This window comes from Hyla sarda, chromosome 2 (assembly GCF_029499605.1).
Source record: "Hyla sarda isolate aHylSar1 chromosome 2, aHylSar1.hap1, whole genome shotgun sequence".
Classification (NCBI taxonomy): Eukaryota; Metazoa; Chordata; class Amphibia; order Anura; family Hylidae; genus Hyla; species Hyla sarda.
Window position 1 is genome coordinate 52,684,546 of NC_079190.1, and position 23,571 is coordinate 52,708,116.

At 41.4% G+C, this 23,571-nt stretch overlaps 1 protein-coding gene across 4 annotated transcripts in view; it reads left to right on the forward strand.

Moving 5' to 3' along the window:
• WASF3 (WASP family member 3) overlaps nucleotides 1–13,468 on the forward strand; it is a 66,474-nt gene extending 53,006 nt beyond the window's left edge. For all 4 annotated transcript variants that reach the window (XM_056561790.1, XM_056561793.1, XM_056561792.1 and 1 more), the window contains exons 5-9: nucleotides 1,078–1,195; nucleotides 2,689–2,864; nucleotides 7,280–7,543; nucleotides 8,999–9,360; nucleotides 12,242–13,468. In XM_056561790.1, the coding sequence (XP_056417765.1) occupies nucleotides 1,078–1,195; nucleotides 2,689–2,864; nucleotides 7,280–7,543; nucleotides 8,999–9,360; nucleotides 12,242–12,399 (1,078 nt within the window). In that variant the 3' untranslated portion in view covers nucleotides 12,400–13,468. The remainder of the gene's footprint in view (nucleotides 1–1,077; nucleotides 1,196–2,688; nucleotides 2,865–7,279; nucleotides 7,544–8,998; nucleotides 9,361–12,241) is intronic.
• Nucleotides 13,469–23,571: the final 10,103 nt, after the last annotated feature.

Consider the following 23,571-nt stretch of genomic DNA (forward strand, 5'->3'; position numbering starts at 1 on the left):
AAGCATAACACTGATGGTTTGGCAGCAGGAAATCCAGCAAATCTGCATCCCGAAAATCTGCATCGTGATCGCTCAGGTCTCAAGATTTAAACTAGAGATGTCTCAACCCCATTTTTTTTTTTTTTTTTTTTTTTTTTTTTTTTTTTTTTTTTTTTTTTAAGACCGAGTAATGATACTTTTATTTTTTTTAACAACTCACAGATACCAATTACCAAAACTTTTTTCTATGTCATGGGATGGTTTTTTTTTTATATATATTTTTATGTGAAAAAGTTTTATTTTTATTTTTTTTTAGAGGATAGAGGAAGTTTTTTTTTTTTTTTTTTTAATTTAAATGCGGGTGGGGGTGATTCAATTTTTTTTATTAGGGAAGGGGTTAATTCACATTTATCATTATTATTATTAGGACACTATTACAGGCAATCTGTAGATTGCATACACTGATCAATGTTATGCCATAGCACAGCATTGATCAGTGTTATCGGCATTCCTTTACTACTGCATGCCATGGCTAGCAGTAGTAAAGGAGTGATGACTGGATGGCACAGAGGACGGTAAGGGACCTCTGGCCGTTATCACAGCTGATCGGGACACCGCGATTTCACCGTGCTACCCCGAGCTACTGGCACTTAAGTTCAGGACTTTTAGACGCTGCAATCAACTTTGATTGCGGCGTCTAAAAGGTTAATGCCGGACATCACCCCGATCGGTGATGTTCGGCATTAGCCACAGGTCCCGGCTATGATGCACGTTCAGCTGCTGGCTGCATAGTTCGGCACGTCCATGATACCTGCCGGTAGGGGTCCCTCCTGCAAGTATCGGATTAGGTATCTGGGACATTTGCAGGAGTACAAGTACTCGTGCAAATATCCAGTATCGGTCCCGATACCTGTATCGGTATCGGGACTTCCATAATTGAAACAGATTTTCTGCTGCCGAACCATCATCGAACTTACGCTTTAGTGTACGCTATATATGTCCTTATTACACCATTTCCTATGTGATCCTTCTATATGTCAATGGCTCCTACTGGGAGTTTAGTAATTAACATCTATTCCTGTGGTTTTGTGCTGTCAGGGATGACAGGAAGGATGGCCTGAAGATTTACACGGATCCTTCTTATTTCTTTGACCTTTGGAAAGAGAAGATGCTACAAGACACAGAAGACAAAAGGAAAGAGAAAAGGCGGCAGAAGGTAACGGGGTTAAACATTTCATGCCCCTTCCTTTTTTGCTCGTGTATATATATATATATATATATATATATATATATATATATATATATAACTCAACGTGTGTGTGTGTGTGTGTTTGTATATGTACATATGTGTGTACATTCCAGCATCACGTCCAAACAGCTAAAGATGTGTGTGTGTATATGTATGTGTGTGTGTATGTATGTATGTCTGAGTGTATGTTCCACAAAAACTTCCAAACGGCAAAAGATATTAACATGAAACTTGGCACACATGTTACTTATATGTCAACAACAAACATAGGATAGGTGATTTAACCTTTACTCACCCCCATTGGGCAGGGTCGGGGTTTTTGTTTAAAGTCCCATACAAGTCTAAGGGAAATATATGTTACTGCATAACTTCCAAATGGCTGGAGATATTTCCATAATACTTGGTCACATGTTACTTATATGTCCACTTAAAATATAGGATAGTTAATGTAACCCTTAACTACCCCCATTTGTGAGGGGCAGAATTTTGTTTAAAGTCCCATGCAAATCAATGGGAAATGTATGTTCCCACATAACTTCCGTACGGCTGGAGATATTTCAATAACTGGTACACATATTACGGGTAGGGATAAGGGGTAGGGATAAGGAGGATGGGATAAGGAGGACGGGATAAGGAGGACGGGATATGGGGTTGGGATATGAGGACAGGATATGAAGTCCAAAGCTTCCTCTGTTGAGTTTCCTCCACAACAAGGATTAGGAAGGAAAAACCGTGCAACGCCGCATACTCAGCTAGTTACTAAATAAAGGTCTGATTCACATAATTCGGTAATGGTGCCGCCAAAGGCTCCACCATTCCTGCTGCATCTCAATGTAGCCTAAACGCAGTCTGTCAAAAATGGGTTGGCTAAGTAAGTTATAAGGGCTTCAGTGAAGTTACAGTAAACAACAAAGTGTGGGACCCTGTAATAGCATGGCTGTCTTCAGCTGGGAATTCAAAACAAAACTTATAGTGAATTATCCATGTACATAATCATATGTCACAGTACAAGGACAATAGTTAAATGTCATAATACATTTACAATACAAAAGGTATAATGCACTTATTGACTTGATGTCAGATTGCAGGCATAAGGCAAACCCACAATGATGTCATAGTGCAGACATAATACAAGTTCATAGTGACATCACAGTGCAGGCATAATGCATTCTCTCAGTGATGTCACAATGTGGGCACAATGCATGCCCAAGTAATGTCAAGGCCATACCCTCCCCAATTGATGTGACATCACAGACCAAGTGCAAGCCTCATATGGATGTCAAAGTGTTGGCCAGAACTCAAACTCCCCATTTGTCTTACAGTGCAGGTATAATGCAAACAGTAATGTGTACAGTAGGGATAGCCATGAGCTAATGTAGAAATGTTAGATTGTAAATAAAATGTTGTTGCTGTACTGACTTTATTAAATAAACTTTACCTTTTCGATTTATCTGTCTCAGGAACAGAAGCGTGTGGACGGCACAACGCGTGAAGTGAAAAAAGTCAGGAAAGCCAGGAACAGACGTCAGGAGTGGAACATAATGGCCTATGACAAAGAGCTGAGGCCTGACAGCAGGCTGTCCCCAAACGTATACCAAGCAGCGTCTTCTGAGGGATCCATGTCCCCGGACACTAGGTCTGTCTTTAATTCTGTCTGTGTCAGATCTACTCAGCAGAGGCTTAACATTGCCCTGTGCTGTCTGACGTTACAGCCACCTGCTGACTGATCCCACCATGCAGATCACTTTTTTTAAGCACTTGATGATGTCATTTTTAATTTACACTTTTTTTTTCTAAATGGCGCTCCATAAATAAATATTTATACTTTCCCCATATGCAGATTTTTCTTTTTTTTTTTTTTTACATGAATAGAAAATCTATAAACGTTGTTCCAATGCAGACGGCACTGCTCTCTATAGAGAGAAAAATCAATCCTTTATTCCATCAATTGAAAAACATGAAGGTACAAGAAAAAAAAAACTCCTAAAAACATGGGAAATACATTTATGCATTTCTAGCTGCTATGACTATTAGTAATAGCGATACTTAAGAGAAACAGTGGCCAGAAATGCATACGTATGCTTCCCATGCTTTCAAGTTGTGTTTTTTTTTGTTTTTTATACGAACATGTTTTTATATAATGAAATAATGCAATATCTCTACTGAGTGCTGGAACAAGATATTTTTCACATTTTTTTCTTACCTTAACTGTTCAACCCAAAACACACTGGAATATAAAAAAATATGTTATGTATTCTGCTCTGGACAATATGCTGCTCTGGACAGTTCCTAAAATGGACAGTTCTCTCTGCTGACACCTCTGTCCATGTCAGGAACTGTCCAGAGCAGCATAGGGTTGCTATGGGGATTTGCTCCTACTCTGAACAGTTCCTGACATGGAGAGAGCAGTGTGGTCAGACTGGAAAGAACTTCCTCTGTAGTATACAGCCCCTAAAAAGTACTGGAAGGATTAAGATTTTTTAATAGAAGTCATTTACAAATCTTTAACTTTCTGGCACCAGTTGATAAAAAAAAAAAAAAGTTTTCCACGATAGTACCCCTTTATGGCAGCGAGCCAATGGAAGTATGTAGAAAAACAGGTACAATAATACATACATAGTATGCAGTAATAATTGAAGTTATCGTGCAGCCGAGACTGCGCAGGTGACGACGGAGGTAAACACACACGATAATTGGCTAGTGAAGCGAATAAGGCGGACATGTGATTAGGGGAGGAGGAATTAGAACAAGGAACCAGCCCTTACTGCAGAGTGGTCCTGACAATCAATAAAGAATGACCCAATCAGGAGACCCCAATGAGGGACTCAGTAGCCTATTGGACAGGGAGCGATCAGGCCCATGTCAGTAACGTTGCAAACAGAGTTTATAAAAGTAGCAGACACGGCGTCCATGCTCAGATGCCTGCCACCTCTTGATAAAGCTACTTACGTAGCGAAACATGTGGAGGGGGGCAGAGTATAGATATTTTAAATAAGAATATTGCTGAGCCCTGAATGTGACCTGCGGGCACACTCAGACCCACCAATATTGAACACAAGTACCAAGGACAGAATTGAAAAGAGACAGTGAATCAAACATAACATCAAGGGTTCTCAGCAATATTGGATTTTAAAGTGTGTAGAAAGATACCAATAAAGCTTATGGGATTTTAAGAAGTATATGGGAAAATAGGGTATTTTTTGGATTAACCCCTAGGGGAATCTATAGGAATATATATTTCAAATTAACCCTCCATATACTGGTCTTGACCAGATATGGTGATGTCATCCAATAGGACCCTTTGTTATTTACTGCCAGTGTGTAAAAATCCATCCTGGAGACATGTAACTTTTATTTTGTATTTTATAATCATTATTTACTGGTACAAGTTGAAGGGCACTTGCCACATTGAATGTGCCATGTAAGCTGCAGGGAGCAGGAAAAGATGAGTAGATTGATTTTATTTATATACATAATATATATATATATATATATAATATATATATATATATATATATATAAATAATATAAAACATTTTTGTTTATTTTTTTTTGTGGGAAAGTATTCGAATAGTCCAACGTGTCATTTTTTTAAAAAGTGGGTGGTCTAATTTACAGCCTTCCTTACAGCAGTGATTTAGACCACCTACTGGCCTCCTAAACCAAGAATAGGCAGGAAGTTAAACAGATTTGTAAATAACAGATTTGTAAATGACTTCTATAAAAAAAATCTTTAGCCTTCCAGTACTTATTAGCAGCTGTATTCTACAGAGCAAATTCTATTCTTTTTTAATTTCTTTTATTGTCTTGTCCACAGTGCTCTCTGCTGACACCTCTGTCCGTATCAGGAACTGTCCAGAGCAGCATTAGTTTGCTATGGGGATTTTCTCCTGCTCTGGACAGTTCCTGATACGGACATCAGGTGTCAGCAGAGAGCACTGTGGACAAGACAAAAAAAGAAATTCAAAAAGTAAATAATTTCCTCTGTAGCATACAGCTGCTAATAAGTACTGGAAGGGTAAATATTTTTTAATAGAAGTCATTTACAAATCTGTTTAACTTTCTGTCACCAGTTGATTTAAAAAAAAAAAAAATTCCCACCGGAGTACCCCTTTAAGTTCTAATGAATTACATTGGGAATATGTTTAGTTTCACATAATGCTTCATGGTAAAACCTCTTTAAAGTGGAGTAGACATTATGATATGATCATGCAATCAAGCAGTCAACAACTGGTCATGGTCTGTAGCCAAAGCGCAGGTAGGTGAAATGGGAGCTACAGTTACTGCTGTAATATCATATTGAAAGATTGAATATCTAGTACAGTGTTCCCCAACCAGGGTGCCTCCAGCTGTTGCAAAACTACAACTCCTAGCATGCCCAGACAGCCGAAAGAGTTGTAGTTTTGCAACAGCTGGAGGCACCCTGGTTGGGAAACACTGATCTAGTAGCTAATGGCGGTTCAGGCTCTTCCAGAAAAACTCAATGTGGACATTTACTGGAGACGAAATAGGAGAAGGGTTAGTTGAATTTATTTTATTGCATCGGACATGCTTGTGCCTGTAGTGTGCTTCCATTGGTGGAGCTTGCATGGTTTGCACAAATGGGGAGATTTATAAAAAGGAGTGCCCTGCTCTGTATAAAACATCAGGGGCTGCCTCTGCTGCCTTCTTTCTAGGTCAGCTGTAATCTGATTTAGAAATGGGCATAAGGCTCAAGGGGAAGAACATTTTATGGGCCCTTGATAGACGTGGGATACTAGTCAATTGAATTAAGAACAAGACAAAAATGCTACAACAGATGCACACCCAATAGCAATATGAGGAATTAAAGGGGTATTCCAGGAAAAAACATTATTTTTTATATCAACTGGCTCTAGAAAGTTAAACAGATTTGTAAATTACTTCTATTAAAAAATCTTAATCCTTCCAATAATTATCAGCTGCTGAAGTTGAGTTGTTGTTTTCTGTCTGGCAACAGTGCTCTCTGCTGACATCTCTGCTTGTCTCGGGAACTGCACAGAGTAGAAGAGGTTTGCTATGGGGATTTGCTTCTACTCCCGAGACAGGTGTCATCAGAGAGCACTTAGACAGAAAAGAGGAACTCAACTTCAGCAGCTCATAAGTACTGAAAGGATTAAGATTTTTTTAATAGAAATAATTTGCAAATCTGTTTCATTTTCTGCAGCCAGTTGATCTATATATATATATATATATATATATATATATATATATATATTTATATATATAGATCGCATCTTCTTCCTACCTGCTTTGATTTTCTTTAGGGATTCCTCTGAAAACTATGGCATATGATGCTGCTGCACCTTAAAGGGGTACTCCACCCACAGTGTTTACAACGCTGGGTTCCTGCAGCTAGAGATGTAATGTCACCCCACGCCCCCTCCATTCGTGTCTATGGGAGGGGGCGTGACGGTCCTCTTCCATAGACATGAATGGAGGGGGTGTGGGGTGATGTCACGTCTCCAGCCACAGGAACCCAGCGTTCTAAACATACTGTTTAGAATGCAGAGTGCTGCTCTGAGATCACGGGGGTCCCAGCAGCAGGACCCCCACTATCAGACCTCTTATCCTTTATCCTTTGGCTAGGGGATAAGATGCTCCACTGGCCAATGTACGGAACATTTAGTTCCGAACGCTGTGTGCACGCTGCGAAGGTCGGCCATGCCCCCTCTCATAGACTTGCATTAAGAGGTGTGGCGTGACATCACAAGGGGGCGTGACCAACCCCTGCAGCGTTCGGAACTAAATGTTCCAAACACTGGCCAGTGGAGTACCTCTTTAAAATTACAATATAGCCCTAGATACATAACCATCTTAGTTATATCCTGGTGATGGCATGTCGTGGAGTTTACTAAATATATTTATTCCACTAAAAGGTTGCAAACCTGGTGTCACCTTTACATGTAACGCTATGTCACTGACTTTTCATTTCTACCAACTTATCATGAAATTGTTATTTGTTTCTGTGTTAGGTTGTGAACGTTGGTCTAATGTGGTCTAACATAATTTTTTTTGTTTTTCTTATATAAGGTCTCATGTATCTGATTTGACAGAATACTCCTATCCTGCAACTCCAAACCACTCCGGCCACCAACATCCAATGACCCCAACATATGTTGGATCAGGAGAGTCGCTGCATCATATAGGGGCCAATCAGGTCCACGAACATGATTTCAGATCCTCCACAGGCACCCTAAGACATGGGACATTGAGTAGACCACAACAGCCACCGCCACCACCACCACCGTCATCAATGATGGATGGGCCACCTCCCCTACCTTCCACAGAGTGCAGGTAATTTCATTGCACAACTTAAAGGAACCGAAAAAACAGACCTCATTTCTTTCAAAGACCGCTGCCGGTCTGTCTACACTTTGGGTGTGGTATTACAACTTGGCTCCATTCACTTCAATGGAACTGAGCTGCAAAACCACACCAAAACTGGAGACAGACAGAGAGAGGTCTTTGAAAGAAATGATCTGTTTTTCGATTCCTGGATAACACCTTTAAGGACATTATAGTCAATTTTGATGCACTTTATAGTGATGCAAAAGGTATTTTCTGAAATATTTTGTAGTGGCTTTGAGCAGAATTCAAACTAAGTGTCCAATTACTCATACATTGGGCAGTAGATTTTTTTTTTAATTTTTTTATTTTTTAAACAGACTTTAAAAAAATTATAATATTTGTGATTTGTGCATTGGGAGCTCATTCTAAAATAAAACATGTATTTGGGTATCCACAGGATAGGAAGGGGATAACCAGCAGATCAGTGTAGGTCCAAATGACCCCTGATTGAATAGAACAACATTGCGCATGCTTAGCCGCAATTCCGTTCACTATCTATTGGGCTTCCAAATGTTGCCTAGTTCAATACTGTGTAATGTTTGGAAGTCCCATTGAAAGTAAATGGAGCAGTGACTGAGCATGCAGCCTCCACACCATTCATTTGGACAAGGGACCTCTTTTCTTTTGGTGAATGGGGATCCCAGTGGTCGACCTCCATGATCACACAGTGCATAGGGCATAGTCTGTAATATGTAGATAACAATTTTAATACAAATGTTAAAGGGGTTTTCCAGGAATTTTATATATATATATATATATATATATATATATATCAACAGGCTCCAGAAAGTTAAACAGATTTGTAGATTACTTCTATTAAAAAATCTTAATCCTTTCAGTACTTATAAGCGGCTGAAGTTGAGTTGTTCTTTTCTGTCTAAGTGCTCTCTGATGACACCTGTCTCGGGAACCGTCCAGTTTAGAAGCAAATCCCTGTAGCAAACCTCTTCTACTCTGTGCAGTTCCCGAGACAAGCAGAGATGTCAGCAGAGAGCACTGTTGCCAGACAGAAAACAACAACTCAACTTCAGCAGCTGATAATTATTGAAAGGATTAAGATTTTTTTTTTAATAGAAGTCATTTATAAATCTGTTTTAACTTTCTGGAGCCAGTTGATAATTTTTTTCCTGGAATACCCCTTTAATCCCTTAAAGGGGTACTGCACTGATCAGCGTTTGGAACAAACTGTTCTGAATGTTGGAGCCGGCACCGGGAGCTCGTGACGTCACAGCCCCGCCCCCTCATGATGCCATGCCCCGCCCCCTCAATACAAGTCTATAGGAGGGGGCGTGACGGCTGTTTGTTCCAAACGCTGAGCAGCAGAGTACCCCGTTAAAGGGTAAAGTGTTCATAGGCAAATAATAGGAAACAATGGGCTAATGATTTGAAATCTCTTCTTAGGCGAGTTCTGCCATCACAGATGATGGAATATTATCCCACTGGATCACCGCCTCCACCTCCACCAGTCATTCCTTCTGCTCAAACTGCTTTTGTTAGTCCTCTTCAGCACCCAGTCCCTGGATCCCCCGGAGGGCAGTTATCTGGGTCTCCATATGCACCTTCTCCTCCTCCTGGTGGAGTCAGCATTTCTGCTGCTACTGGACCTCCGCCTCCACCACCAGGACCTCCCTTATCTGTTCTGTCTCTTTCTTCATCACCGATGCATTTCGCCAAAGTGTTAGAAGCAAAACGTCTTGACGGTGCACATCTCCTAGGCCTGACAAGTGATGCTCGTAGCGATCTCCTCTCCGCTATTAGGATGGGTGAGTAAAAATCTTCATTATAGCAGAACATGCTTGACTATCAGTCTAGACCATTGTTTCCCAACCAGGGTGCCTCCAGCTTTTGCAACACTACAACTCCCAGCATGCCCGGACAGCCAAAGGCTGTCCGGGCATGCTGGGAGTTGTAGTTTTGCAACAGCTGGAGGCACCCTGGTTGGGAAACACTGTTCTAGAGGCTACTTTCTGACACATTATTGTACTTGTATTACAGCTGCAACCCCAGGACCACCTCCTGGTGAACTGAACGTACATCACAGTGTTAAAAGCAGTATAGCTGGGTTATTGGGTCATATGAAAAGAGGGAAAACCCACCAAAAAAGAAAGCTCACGTTTATGTACCTTAGCTATTTTGTCAGTTTAGCAAAAGGCTATGCTCAGGTTTTTAGGGATTACTTTTGGCCCCACTATCTTTTCATACAGAGAATGTCGATGTCCGGTCTTTATGGACAAACACGAAATTTTCATTTCTAGAGAACTAGCATGACATGGATCAGATGGAGAAACCCCTGTCTACACAAGGCCGAATAATAAAGCTATCAGAGTATGGCAGAAGAAGGCTACAGATAGGATGGCCTGACTATAGGGAACCTAGCAGGAAATGGCGACCTGTTCTCTGTTTAGGTCGACCTATATTTTACTCTAAAACGTTGCAGTGTTTTAGAGAAAACATAGATTTAATAAGTGCTGGTCCTGGGGAGAAGTGTCCCCTGGGCATCTCCTCTCGATCTTCTCTCTATCTTGCTCTGTTTTATTGACAGATCTCTTTGTGTCAGGTGGGGAATGTGGACATGCTGTCAGGAATCTGTCAACTCTATATCATGCTCAGTGCTAAAGTGTCATAGAGGCTTATTAAGCTGCAGAATGAATGCCTTCTCCCTCTCCCACAACATTTGTGCCCTGCATGGTGAATGTACAGGGCTTGGCTTCCTTATATTCAAATAGTGTGTGCTTATAATTCTTTACTTATTTTACAAATAACTTATTTCCTCTTGGACAGAGGTCTATCAGCCTCTGTATAATGATATCTTGTTTAAAGTGGTACTCAAGTGGGAAAACTTTATTTATTTATTTATTTTTTTATCAACTGATGCCAGAAAGTTTAAAAAGACTTGTAAATTACTTCTATTAAAAAAAATCGTAATCCTTCCTGTACTTATTATCGGCTGTATACTACAGAGGAAATTCTTTTTCTTTTTGGATTTATTTTCTGTCATGACCACAGTGCTCTCTGCTGACACCTCTGTCCATTTCAGGAACTGTCCAGAGCAGGAGAAAATCCCCATAGAAAACATATGCTGCTTTGGACAGTTCCTAAAATGGACAGCAGAGGTCAGCAGAGAACAATGTGATAAAAAAGAAATCCAAAAATAAAAGAATTTCCTCTGTAGTATACAGCTTCTAATAAGTACTGGAAGGAGTAAGAATTTTTAATTCAAGTAATTTACAAATCTGTTTTAACTTTCTGGCACCAGTTGATAAAAAAAAAAAAAAAAAAAAAAAAAAAAAAAACCCTTTAAAGGGAACCAATCATCAGATTTTACCCTATATAATGCTTGGTAAGGCGTTATATAGGGTAAACTTTTTGTCCTCACCATGCCCGGGGGACACTCCTGCCTCCAGGGATGGTGAAGATATGAAGTTATAAACTAGTCACCGCCGCCGCCGTAAGTAGTCCCCTGGGCGGGGAGCTCTTCTCATCTACTCCCGTTCTTCGGCCGGCAGCGACGCCCCCTCCGCTTGATTGATGGGCCACGTCATTGTTCCGCTCACTGAACATACAAAGCAGAGCGATGACACTGCCCATCAATCAAGCGGAGGGGGCGTCGCTGCCGGCCGAAGAACGGGAGTAGGTGAGAAGAGCTCCCCGCCTAGGTGACTACTTACGGCGGCGGCGACTAGTTTATAACTTCATATCTTCACCATCCCTGGTGGCAGGAGCATCCCCCGGGAATGGCGAAAATAAAGATTTTACCCTATATAACACTTTACCAAGCGTTATATAGGGTAAAATCTGATGATTGGTTCCCTTTAAACCAAGAGATGTGTGTATACTGGTTCTCACAGACTGGTTTCTTAAGGCATTATTCAGACAAGCGTTTTACAAGTAAGTTAAATAGACTCCCAGTTAGACGTAGTCTTGGTACAAATTATTTTTTTTATTCATTCAATCCGAAACGTCGCTTCCGGACTGAAGTGGCCATGTATTCAACACTTCAAGCAGAGACATGAAATGGTACTGTAAACCTGCTATGATTGAATAAAAAGAAGAATTTCTAACAGGGCTTGGCTTCCAGCACTGAGCCCTGTACATCAATCAGTCAAGGCAGGGAGGAGTGGGAGAGAGAATAGGTGTGCATATTGTGGCTGTGCATGGCCTCTCTTGTGAACAGCATATAGAGCTGACAGATTCCCTTTAAGAGAACACATCGATGGGGCTGTTAAAGGCTATGGACATCAGATATTTTCCCCCTAAATCTGCACTGTGCCGATCACAGTGACATGTCTGTCTTCAGCCTTCATCTTTCCTCTCTAGAACAAACTTTGAAGTTGATTTATGACCATGTACTCTTTCCATGTAAGGGAGATAAGGCACCTTGTGTTGATCTGAAGATTTCTGAATTCTAATGGTTGTTACAAAAAAATATATATATATAAATATATATTTTGTTCATGTGGGAAAGACAGACATTTTTTTGGTCTCTGAGAGATTAATAAATCGGGGCCAATGTGGTGATGGCACTAGTTTTGTAATTTAGAGTAATTTGGGATATGTCTTTTTATTATTTATATTTTTATATTTGTTTGTTTTTATTTATTTTTATATTAATTTATTTATATATAATATATTATATTTTATAAGGAATCCAATTGAAAAAGGTACAAGAACAGCGTGAACAGGAAGCCAAACGGGAACCAGTTGGAAATGATGTGGCCACGATCCTGTCCAGACGCATTGCTGTGGAGTACAGCGACTCAGAGGATGATTCAGAGTTTGATGAAAATGACTGGTCTGACTGATCTCGGCAAACAGGTGTCACTCACCTGCTCCAAGGGCTTGGGTAGCTACCAGGATTGGCCACCCACTTGCTGGACGGGTATCCAGTTATTAATACGCTATTTCTCCAGATGGTGGCGCTGCATGGAGTCCATGTCAAGCATGAATATTAAGAGTCTAGTCTGTATGTGACTTGGGTAACAAGGACACGGTATGCCTTAGCTAACTGTGCAGAAAGATATGTAAAGGTATCAGGCTTTACAGAATTTTGTAGCCAATTGTTCGTTTTTTTTTTATTTGTAAGTGTAATCTCCCATAGTGGAAACTCAGGGACACATTACGATAGTACATAGGAGTGAGTGCAGTTCTTACAGGCGTCTATTCTGTATATTAATCTCTAGTTGTATTTTACAGGTAAGTTTTAGATTAACTTACAGCTTTGGTGGATCCATTGTGTAAAAAAAAAAAAAAATAAACATTCAATGACTAACAATTCACCACAGACAACACTAATGCACAAAGTCTCACAAAGTGGGAAACGCAAAAGGCACAAAGATGACCATAGACATGAAGATGGGCCTCACACCGTGGTTATCTATTCCATCAGGCAAATTGATTGGGCTGGGTTCACACCTGCATTGGGTTCCTCCATCGCAGGTTCCATCAAGACTACTGGACAGTATAGCACAGGAGGTAAAATGCCAGGCACCATGATGGAAACCTGACAGACCCGGCAGATAATTCTGTATTTTATTTTTTTTAATATTCACCAACACTGGTGAGAACCCAGTCTTAGGCTACGGCTCAATGGTGGTGACACAGAGTCACCCACCAAGTCTTCTTGCCCTTGGGTAGATTTTGTCTATGATCTTGTCTACAATTAGATTTAATAGTAGCAAAACTGCTAAAATTCTATTCAAGTCCTTTTAGGGTGTCTTAACCCTTTCACTGTCAAGGACGTATATCAAATATTGACATTTTAAATCTCAAAACCTTAGTTCTAAAATGGGTTGTCTGAGACTATATGGTTGATGTATCCATTGTATCCAAATTTGTATCCAGCTCTCCCAAAATAATCTATAGAGTTAAAACTTAATTTTTAATCGGTAAGCATTAAAACAGGACAAAACAGAAAAAAAGAACAAAAACAAAACTCTGACTCCTTTTAAGCTAAAACAGCTCTTACTCATGGCCTTGATTAAGAGCTGTTTTAGCTTGAAACGCGTCTGCATTTCATTTTTGTTGCTTTTACTTCTGTTTTGTCCTGTTTTAATGCTTACCGATTAAAAGTGAAGTTTTAACTTTATATATTATTTTGGGAGAGCTGGATACTGATTTTCCTCTTTTTTAACCACTAATTGCACAGGATGCGGCCCACTCTGTGATCCGTGCTCCCCTTCACTACATTGGAGCCCGTCGGCCTCTGAAGAATCATCTACATTGAGTGGTGAGCTGCATTTTTTTTTCTTTAGGGTGCGTTCACACTACGGAATTCCCAAGGAATTCCACGAGCGGAACTCCGTGAGGGAATTCCGTGGTGTGAACTTAACATTAGTGTGAATGGGTCTCCGCGAGACCCGTTCACACTGCGGAATTTCTGCTGTGGACAATTCTGCCGCTGAAATTGTTCCGCGCAAAGAAAGAACATGTTCATTCTTTGCGCGGATTCCACAAGCACTGCATAGCCGTCAATGGTGACTGCACAGTGCCCCGCGGATTTAGTGCCGAAGGATCCCCGGCGGCCGCCAGACGGAATCTCTGCTCGCGGAATTCAGCGAGCGGAGACTCCGCAGTGTGAACACACCCTTATCCTTGTGCTATATGATTGATGGCCTGTCCTCAGGAGGGCCATCAATCGGTGATTGGCAGGCTGGTGATTGGTGACTGGCACCCCCTATCCGATTAGCTATACGGGGTCGGAAGCCCTGCACCGTTTATTTTATAGTGGTGGTGCTGGATAACTGAAGCTTGAATCCCATTGTAGTGAATGGAGCTGAGCTGCAGTTACCTGGTGCCACCACTATACAATGAACAGCATGGGCACCAATCTGCGATTGGTGGCCTATGCAGAGCAAAGGCCATCAATTTTTTACTCCCATAAAACCCACTATAAATGCATCAAAAGCTCTAGCTGCAGTGCTTTGGAAACCACTTGTTAACGTTGGGGAGCAAAATGAATAGATTTACTTCCAATGACCCCAGGGGTTATGATACAGGAGCTTCAGTTCACCCATCCTACTAGTTTAAGAGGGTAGATGTCACATATTTAGGGAGGTATTGTATTTTATTAATTACATTGTGTTAACTGGGTGAGAATTCTGAGCACTTGCGCATCTTATACCTCCCTGTGCCTAATCAGAATGTCTGCTCGAGTGTTTCCCAACAAGGGTGCCTCCAGCTGTTGCACAACTACAACTCCCAGCATGCCCGGACAGCCTTCGGCTGTCCGGGCATTCTGGGAGTTGTCGTTGCGCAACGGCTGGAAGCATCCCTGGTTGGGAAACACTAGTCTACTCTTTAGCGCAAATGCTTTCTGCCATCAAGGAGATCTTTGATGTCTAAAAGGGGTCTTTGCTACCCCTTAAAGGGGTTATCCAGGAAAAAAAACTTTTTTTATATATGAACTGGCTCCAGAAAGTCAAACAGGTTTGTAAATTACTTCAATTAAAAACTCTTAATCCTTTCAGTACTTATGAGCTTCTGAAGTTAAGGTAGTTATTTTCTGTCTAAGTGCTCTCTGATGACACGTGTCTCGGGAACCGCCCAGTTTAGAAGAGGTTTGCTATAGGGATTTGTGCGGTTCCCGAGACACATGTCATCAGAGAGCACTTAGGCAGAAAACAACAACCTTAACTTCAGAAGCTCATAAGTACTGAAAGGATTAAGATTTTTTTTAATAGAAGTAATTTACAAATCTGTTTACTTTCTGGAGCCAGTTGATATATAAAAAAAAGTTTTTTCCTGGATAACCCCTTTAACAAAAACTGCAAGCTGGGACTGTCATGTTAAAAGGAAACTCCCCCGCCAGAACTCACCCTGCCATGAGACACTAGGCCAGCCATTGGTTGCTGATCACATGCACAATAGCAGTGGCGACTGTGGAGAGAAAGGGTTAATTATTATTATATTTTTTTTTTTGTGTGTTTTTTTATTTTTATTTGTTTACTTGCTGGTCCCAGTCTGCAGCGAACTTTTGTTAACGGTCAGAAGCCCCTTTTGGATGATTTTTGTATAGGTACGTGCATGTAGACGTAAACAAGTGTATGCACTTTACACATCCTGAACTTTTATTTTTATGGGGTGTTGGCTTTTAGACACAAACCTTAATTTGTATGCATTTTTTTTTTTTTTTTTTTTTTTATAAAAACCAAACATTACACTTTGTTGCAAAATTGCATGAAGTTGCCCAAGACTATGAATGGCTAGGACATTGTCACAATATGCAGATATCTGCTTTTTTTTTTTCATAATTCAGGCTTTGTTTGTTCTTAAAGGGGTTTTATATATCAACTGGCTCCAGAAATAGAAGAAACTTCTATTAAAAAATCTTAATCCTTCTAATAATTATCAGCTGCTGAAGTTGAGTTGTTCTTTTCTGTCTGGCAACAGTGCTCTCTGCTGACATCTCTGCTTGTCTTGGGAACTGCACAGAGTAGAATAGGTTGGCTATGGGGATATGCTTCTACTCTGGACAGTTCCAGAGACAGGTGTCATCACAGAGCACTTAGACAGAAAGGAACAACTCAACTTCAGCAGCTCATAAGTACTGAAAGGATTAAGATTTTTTAATAGAAGTCATTTACAAATCTGTTTTACTTTCTGGAGCCAGTTGCTGTATTTAAAAAAAAAAAAAAACGTTTTTAGCCCCTTTAATGCTTGGAGCCGGGGTCATAATGTCACGGCCATGCCTCTCATGCCATCACACCACGCCTCCTCAATGCAAGTGTATAGGAGGGGCGTGACAGCTGGGGCGTGGCATGATGTCATTAGGGGGCGTGGCTAGGGAAATAAGATGTCTAGGGGCAGAGTACCCCTTTAAGCCTTTGAGCCCTTTGTCCTGTTTGCATGCACAGGACCCACACCTGGAAGTGCTGTAGTGCCAGTGATATTTTTTCTTTAGTCGCTGACCTTTCCCAGCGTTTCATACGGCCTGAGACAGTATGTCATGGGTCACATGGTGGGGGAGTGCGGCTATGCTGCAGTAGGTGGATAAATAGCAGGGTTGCAGTGATTTAAGGTACGCTACACTAGTGTTTCCCAACCAGAGTGCCTCCAGCTGATGCAAAACTACAACTCCCAGCATACCCGGACAGCCTTTTGGCTGTCCGGGCATGCTGGGAGTTGTAGTTGTGCAACAGCTGGAGGCACCATGGTTGGGAAACACTGTGCTACGCTATCCAGCTGCGGTCGGAGACCATGTGACCTATTAAATATTGTAAAAAAATATAAATACAATAATAACTTGCAATACAGCCAGTGTGAACAAATCCTTTTTATTGACTACACTATGTATTTTGTATCTGACCTGTGAAATATGTTTATGCTTATGTCGTTTTTAGTTCACAGGCTCCTCGCTATTGACTAAATGCCTCCTTCCTCATTCTGTCGTGGGCAAGCGGGTTATATACCTATATACATTAATAAATCTAAGTTGCATGAGGTTATAAAACCCGGGGTGTCTGTCCTCCAGGAACAGCGCCCTCCCTGTCTGTGGGCTATATCTGGTATTACACCCATCAAGTGAGTGGAGCTGAACTGCAATACCAGTCAAAACCTATAGAAGAGTGTGGCACTGTTTCTAAAACATAGAAAACCTGCATTCTCTAACCTCCTACAAATTCTTTAACCCTCTTCCTGCCACACCTGTATTGTTTTCAGTGCTATCCTATGAAAAACTGTGAAAACTATAATTCTGTTAAGCCTGTGGAGTGCAGAATACTGTGATTTAAATTTTAAATTTTTTTTTATTGTAATACTAATTTTACGATGTATAGCCTAGATTTTAATTTAATACATACCTTTGTTATAACGTTATCCAGTTTACAGTAATGTCGGTCAATGTAGCTGCCATAGAAAGTGGGGTTCAACACTGAATAGGTGTGTGTTGTCGCTAGTCCGCAATGAAGAAATGTGGTGAATGACTTTTTTTCCTCCAAAAAATGACTTATTTTTTAAGATATAATGCCGTTCACTAATACAATGCTCAAAGTTCATTCTAAGGCCATGTTTACACAACGGAATTTCCAAGTGGAAAAATTCTGCTCCCAAATTCAGTGGTTTTTAATGGGATTTTGCTGCACCGTGCACATGGCGGAATATCTGTGGCAGATGTTTCCACCATGGAATTTCCGATTCCGGTATGTGCTGAAAGAATGAACCTGTGCACATCTGTGGCTGTCCAGGCATGCTTAGACTTGTGGTTTTGCAACATCTAGAGCTCCAGAATTTAAAGACCACTGCCCTAGATTATAAGGGATTTCAAAGGGGAACTCTGGAGGGAAAAAAAATAAATTCTAATCAACTGGTGCCAGAAACCTGTACATATTTATAAATTACTTCTATTTCTTAAGCCTTTCAGTACTTATCAGCTGCTGTATGCTTCAGAGGAAGTTGTGTAGTTCTTTCCAATCTGACCACAGTGCTCTCTGCTGCCACTTCTGTCCATGTCAGGAACTGTCAGTGTAGGTTTGCTATGGAGATTTGTTCCTTTTCCAGGCAGTTCCTGACACGGACAGGGGTGTCAGCAGAAAGCACTGTGATCAGACTATAAATACTTGAAGGATTAAGATTTTTAAATAGAAGTAATTTACAAATCTGTTTAACTTTCTGGCACCAGTTGATTTTAATAGGTGAACGTACCCTTAAAGGGGTACTACCGTGCTGACAACTTATCCCCTATCTAAAGGATAGGGAATAAGTTGCCTGTTCACGCGGGGTCACGCAGCAACCTGCTCTCATCAGGCCCCGGAGCGAACATCGCTCTGGGTCAGGACTGCCGATCACAGGGCCAGAGTGTCGTGACATCACGGCTCCGCCCCATGTGACATCCCCTTCGCCCTTCAATGTAAGTCTATGGCAGGGGGCGAGACAGTTGTAGACTTGCATTGAGGGGCGGAGCGTGACGTCACACGGGGGCGGAGCTGTGACTTCACGATCACCGACCCCGTCATCAGACCCGAAGCGGATGTTCACTCCGCGGCCTGATGAGAGCGGGGTGCTGCGTGCAAGATCGCGGGGGTCCCCAGCAGCGGGACCCCGCGCGATCAGGCAACTTATTCCCTATCCTTTAGATAGGGGATAAGTTGTCAGCACGGTAGTACCCCTTTAATAGGTTATTCCTATCTTGAAGGGATACTCCACTGCTTAGCGTTTGGAACAAACTGTTCCGAACGCTGGAGCCAGCGCTGGAAGCTCTGACGTCATAACCCCGCCCCCTCATGATGTCACACACCCTCGAGGTGTATCGTCATAAGGGGCGGGGCTATGACATCACGAGCTCCAGCATTCAGAACAGTTTGTTCCAAACGCTAAGCAGCGGAGTATCCCTTTAATAAGTGATGGCATATTGCTAGGACATGGCGTCCCTTTATGATTAGACCTTTGGAACCCATCTTTCCCACTTCTGAAAACTGAGGGGACGCAGTGTGGTTTTAGTGCAGTTGCCCCCATTACTATACTTCCAGTTGCTCAGAGCTAGTATTCTCTTTTATTGAAATGATGTACAATAAACATCCCTAAGATGATGGCGCAATGAGCTGAAGTCACTACTGATTTCCTGCCATGATTTTACTTTGTTGTATAAAAGGGCTAATTTTTACTGTATTTAGTAATTGTACTAAGCGATTCATTGTTCTAATAGGCATACACTGGCAATAAATGTTTGAGTCAAAATCTACCTTTGTGTTTCTTCCATATGTTAGGTTTATACATGTACAGTATTTTATACTATGTAAAATTTGGTATCCACACACAAAGTATACGAAAAAGAAGGTTGCAGCAGCACTCTTGGTCTCTGATAAAGTGGCCCAAAAAACGTATTTATCGGCGTATAACATGCACCCTCATATTCCAACATTAAAGGAGTATTCCAGGAAAAAACAATTTGTTCTTTTTAATATCAACTGGCTCCAGAAAGTTAAACAGATTTGTAAATTACTTCTATTAAAAAATCTTAATCCTTTCAATAATTATCAGCTGCTAAAGTTGAGTTGTTGTTTTCTGTCTGGCAACAGTGCTCTCTGCTGACATCTCTGCTTGTCTCGGGAACTGCACAGAGTAGAAGAGGTTTGCTATTGGGATTTGCTTCTAAACTGGGCGGTTCCCGAGACACGTGTCATCAGAGAGCACTTAGACAGAAAAAAACAACTCAACTTCAATAGCTCATACGTACTGAAAGGATTAAGATTTTTTTAATAGAAGTAATTAACTTTCTGAAGCCAGTTGATATATAAAAAAAAAAGTTTTTTCCTGGTTAACCCATTTAAGTTCAGAGCTTCCAAGTTATTTATTTTATTATTTTTTCCATTTTTTAAATTTTTTTTTAACTTAAATTTCCTTGTTAATATGAGCATTACCAGTATAGCGTATACACCTGGGAACACTCACAAATACAGTACTGACAAACACACTGCGTCCTATGCAGTTCTGCGTTCGCTCCTCCCCTCAGCTGTCCGAGTATTGCCAATGATACAGCAAGGGGAGGGGAAGGCAGAGCTGGATAGGACGTAACTCTGTACCTCCCTCAGCTCCGCTCCTTGCACTTCCTTCTGCTCTGTTCACGCAACCCTCAGCTCTGCTCCTGTCATTGTGTAGTTCATGACAGGAGGGACGTAGATATGCACAGTAATGGTCATATATATGTCATCCTGATATGAGGGAGGTGCAGAGTTGCGTCCTGCCCTGCTCTACCTTCCTCTGCCCTCGCTGTATCTTCTGCAATCCTCGGACAGCTGAGGGGAGGAGCGAACGCAGAACTGCACAGGATGTTAGTCTGCACCTCACATCGAGGCTGGAGTAACGTCATCACCCGGTGTGAGGTGGAGTCCTCCATCCTCCGGGAGGGGGAGATAAGGGGGCGTGTCTTAATTATCTCATGCAGACATGCGACCTCGGGCTCTGCCCTCGCTCCTCCCCGTTCTAGCTTCGGAAAACTTCGGGGAGCGGAGGGGAGGAGCGGTTCGACTTTTGCATGGGTTTGAAAAATCCACCTCACACCGCCAAAAATCGGTGCTTAACACGCATGTAGGGATTCAGCTCCATATTTTAGATTACAGTGTGTTATACACCGATAAATACGGTACACTCTATAACAGCTGTTCTCTCCTCGCAGCAGCTAACACCAGTCAGTGAAGCTGTGATTCCATCAACTTCATCATCCTGAACACAGAGATAGATGGCCGCACAATAAAGATGTTAGTTTTGTGGACAGAGTGCAGCTGCTTGCTCCCCTCCATCATACATGACAACCCGCTGTTGACACAGTAAAGCAGTCCACAGCTGAATTTGCACCAACACGCAATTGTAGACACAGCTGCTGCCTTCTCTCCTATGGGAAACCAGGATTACAGACCACCTAGATGTGCAAAATGATGACCGATGGGTGACTATCGGAGCCACTGGATCTAAAATTAAAGGGGTTATCCAGGAATAGAAAAACAGAGCTAATTTCTTTCAACAGCAGCTCCACGTCTGTCCCCAGGTTGGATATGGTATTACAACTTGGCTCCATTCACTTCAATGGAACTGAGCGTCAGAACCACACTCAACGTGGAGACAGAGAGTGTTTTTTTTTTAAAGAAATTAGCTCTGTTTTTCTATTCCTGGATAACCCATTTAAGAGACTTATTTTCGTATCTCCATGCATGACACTTTGGATACAGCTGTTTTATGGTCATGTCATCCTCCGCTGGATAATCCAGATCAAGGAAGATAGTGTTGATAGGACATCGGGGAATAAAGTCCAAACTTCTTATGACTTTTTTTTGTTTTTTACTTGTAGACTAAATGAATTACACACTGTCCATAAAAGAACACTCTGGTTTAGTATGTGTAACAGATGATGAATGTTTGGGATCAGGAATGTTTTCCAACCAGTTTGCTTCCAACTGTTGCAAAACTACAACTCCCAGCATGCTGGGAGTTGTAGTTTTCCAACAGTTGGAGGCGCACTGGTTGGCGAATACTGATATAGACGATTCAATAAATACAGTGGGGATCAAAAGTTTGGGCACCCCAGGTAAAAATGTGTATTAATGTGCATAAAGAAGCCAAGGAAAGATGGAAAAATCTCCAAAAGGCATCAAATTACAGATTAGACATTCTTATAATATGTCAACAAATGTTAGATATTATTTCCATCATTTACACTTTCAAAATAACAGAAAACAAAAAAAGGGCATCTGCAAAAGTTTGGGCACCCTGTAGAATTTATAGCATGCACTGCCCTCTTTGCAAAGCTGAGACCTGCCTGTGTTATGGATTGTTCTCAATCATCATCTGGGAAGACCAGGTGCTGTCAATCTCAAAGGTTTTAAATGCCCAGACTCATCTGACCTTGCCCCAACAATCAGCACCATGGGTTCTTCTAAGTAGTTGTCTAGAAATCTGAAACTGAAAATTGTTGACGCTCACAAAGCTGGAGAAGGCTATAAGAAGATAGCAAAATGTTTCCAGATGTCAATATCCTCTGTTCGGAATGTAATTGAGAAATGGCAGTCATCAGGAACAGTGGAAGTTAAAGCAAGATCTGGAAGACCAAGAAAAATATCAGAACAGAACAGCTCGCAGGATTGTGAGAAAAACTATTCAAAACCCACGTTTGACTGCACAATCCCTCCAGAAAGATCTGGCAGACACCGGAATTGTGGTACACTATTCCACTATAAAGAGATACTTGTACTTCTTCATGGAAGAGTCATCAGAAGAAAACCTCTTCTACGTCCTCACCACAAAAATCAGCGTTTGAACTTTGCAAATGAACATATAGACAAGCCTGATGCATTTTGGAAACAAGTTCTGTGGACCGATGAGGTTAAAATTGAACTTTTTGGCTGTAATAAGCAAAGGTACGTTTAGAGAAGAAGGGGAACATAATTTAATTAAAAGAACCTCTGTCCAACTGTTAACACCTTAAGGACCAACACAAGTAAACCTCTACGCCCCTGAAAGACCAGGCCTGTTTTTTCAAATCGGAGATGTCTGTCTTTATTAGAGAATAACTCTGGTAACATTTTGCCAATCATGATAATTTGGACTTTTTTTTGTCTTAAGTTTTCCTTCATGTACATAGTAAAAGTAAGCCGATATCATTTGTAGTTTTTTTTTTACAATGCAAAAAAATCATGAAATTTTAACAAAAAATTACGATTTTTTGCTATTTTAACACTAATAGGTTGCATATATTTATACTTACTGACCAAATAGTTTATGAAACTTAAACTTTCAGATGTCTATTTTTTTTGTTTTTAATTCACATTTTAAATTACCGTATTTATGGGGGTATACCACGCACTGGCCTATAACACGCACCATCATTTTACCAAGGATATTTGGGTAAAAAAAGTTTGCCGATAGCCAGGGGGAGAGAAGGGGCAGCGGCACCCATTGCCTGCGCCGCTGCCCCGTTGCCTCCCCCATCCCCGGTTGTATAATTACCTGTTGCCGGGGTCGGGTCCGCCCTGCTTCAGGCCTCCGATGTGCATCCCCTGCGTCATTGCTATGCACGGCGCGGCGCAATGACGAGTGACGTCATTGCGCCTTGCAGCGCATAGCAACGACGCAGGGGGCGCACACCGGAGGCCTGAAGCAGCGCGGACCCGACCCTGGCAACAGATAATTATACAACCGGGGATGGGGGAGACAACGGGGCAGCTCCCCCTGTCTGTCGGCGCCGCGCCCGCTTTAAATCATTGAACTGCAGCGGCTTATCGGCGTATAACGCACAGATAGACTTTAGGCTAAACATTTTAGCCTAAAAAGTGCGTGTTATATGCCGATAAATACGGTAATTAGAAGCCTAACAATTTAACTTGAAATTTTGAAAATTTGAAAAGTACATCTTTTTTTTATGTGCTATGCAAGGTTTGCAGAAATTTGAAGGTGGTAGAACATAGGAACACCCCCCAAATGACCCCATTTTAAAAACTAGACCCTTCAAGTTATTTGCTAGGGGATACAGTGAGTATTTTAACACCATA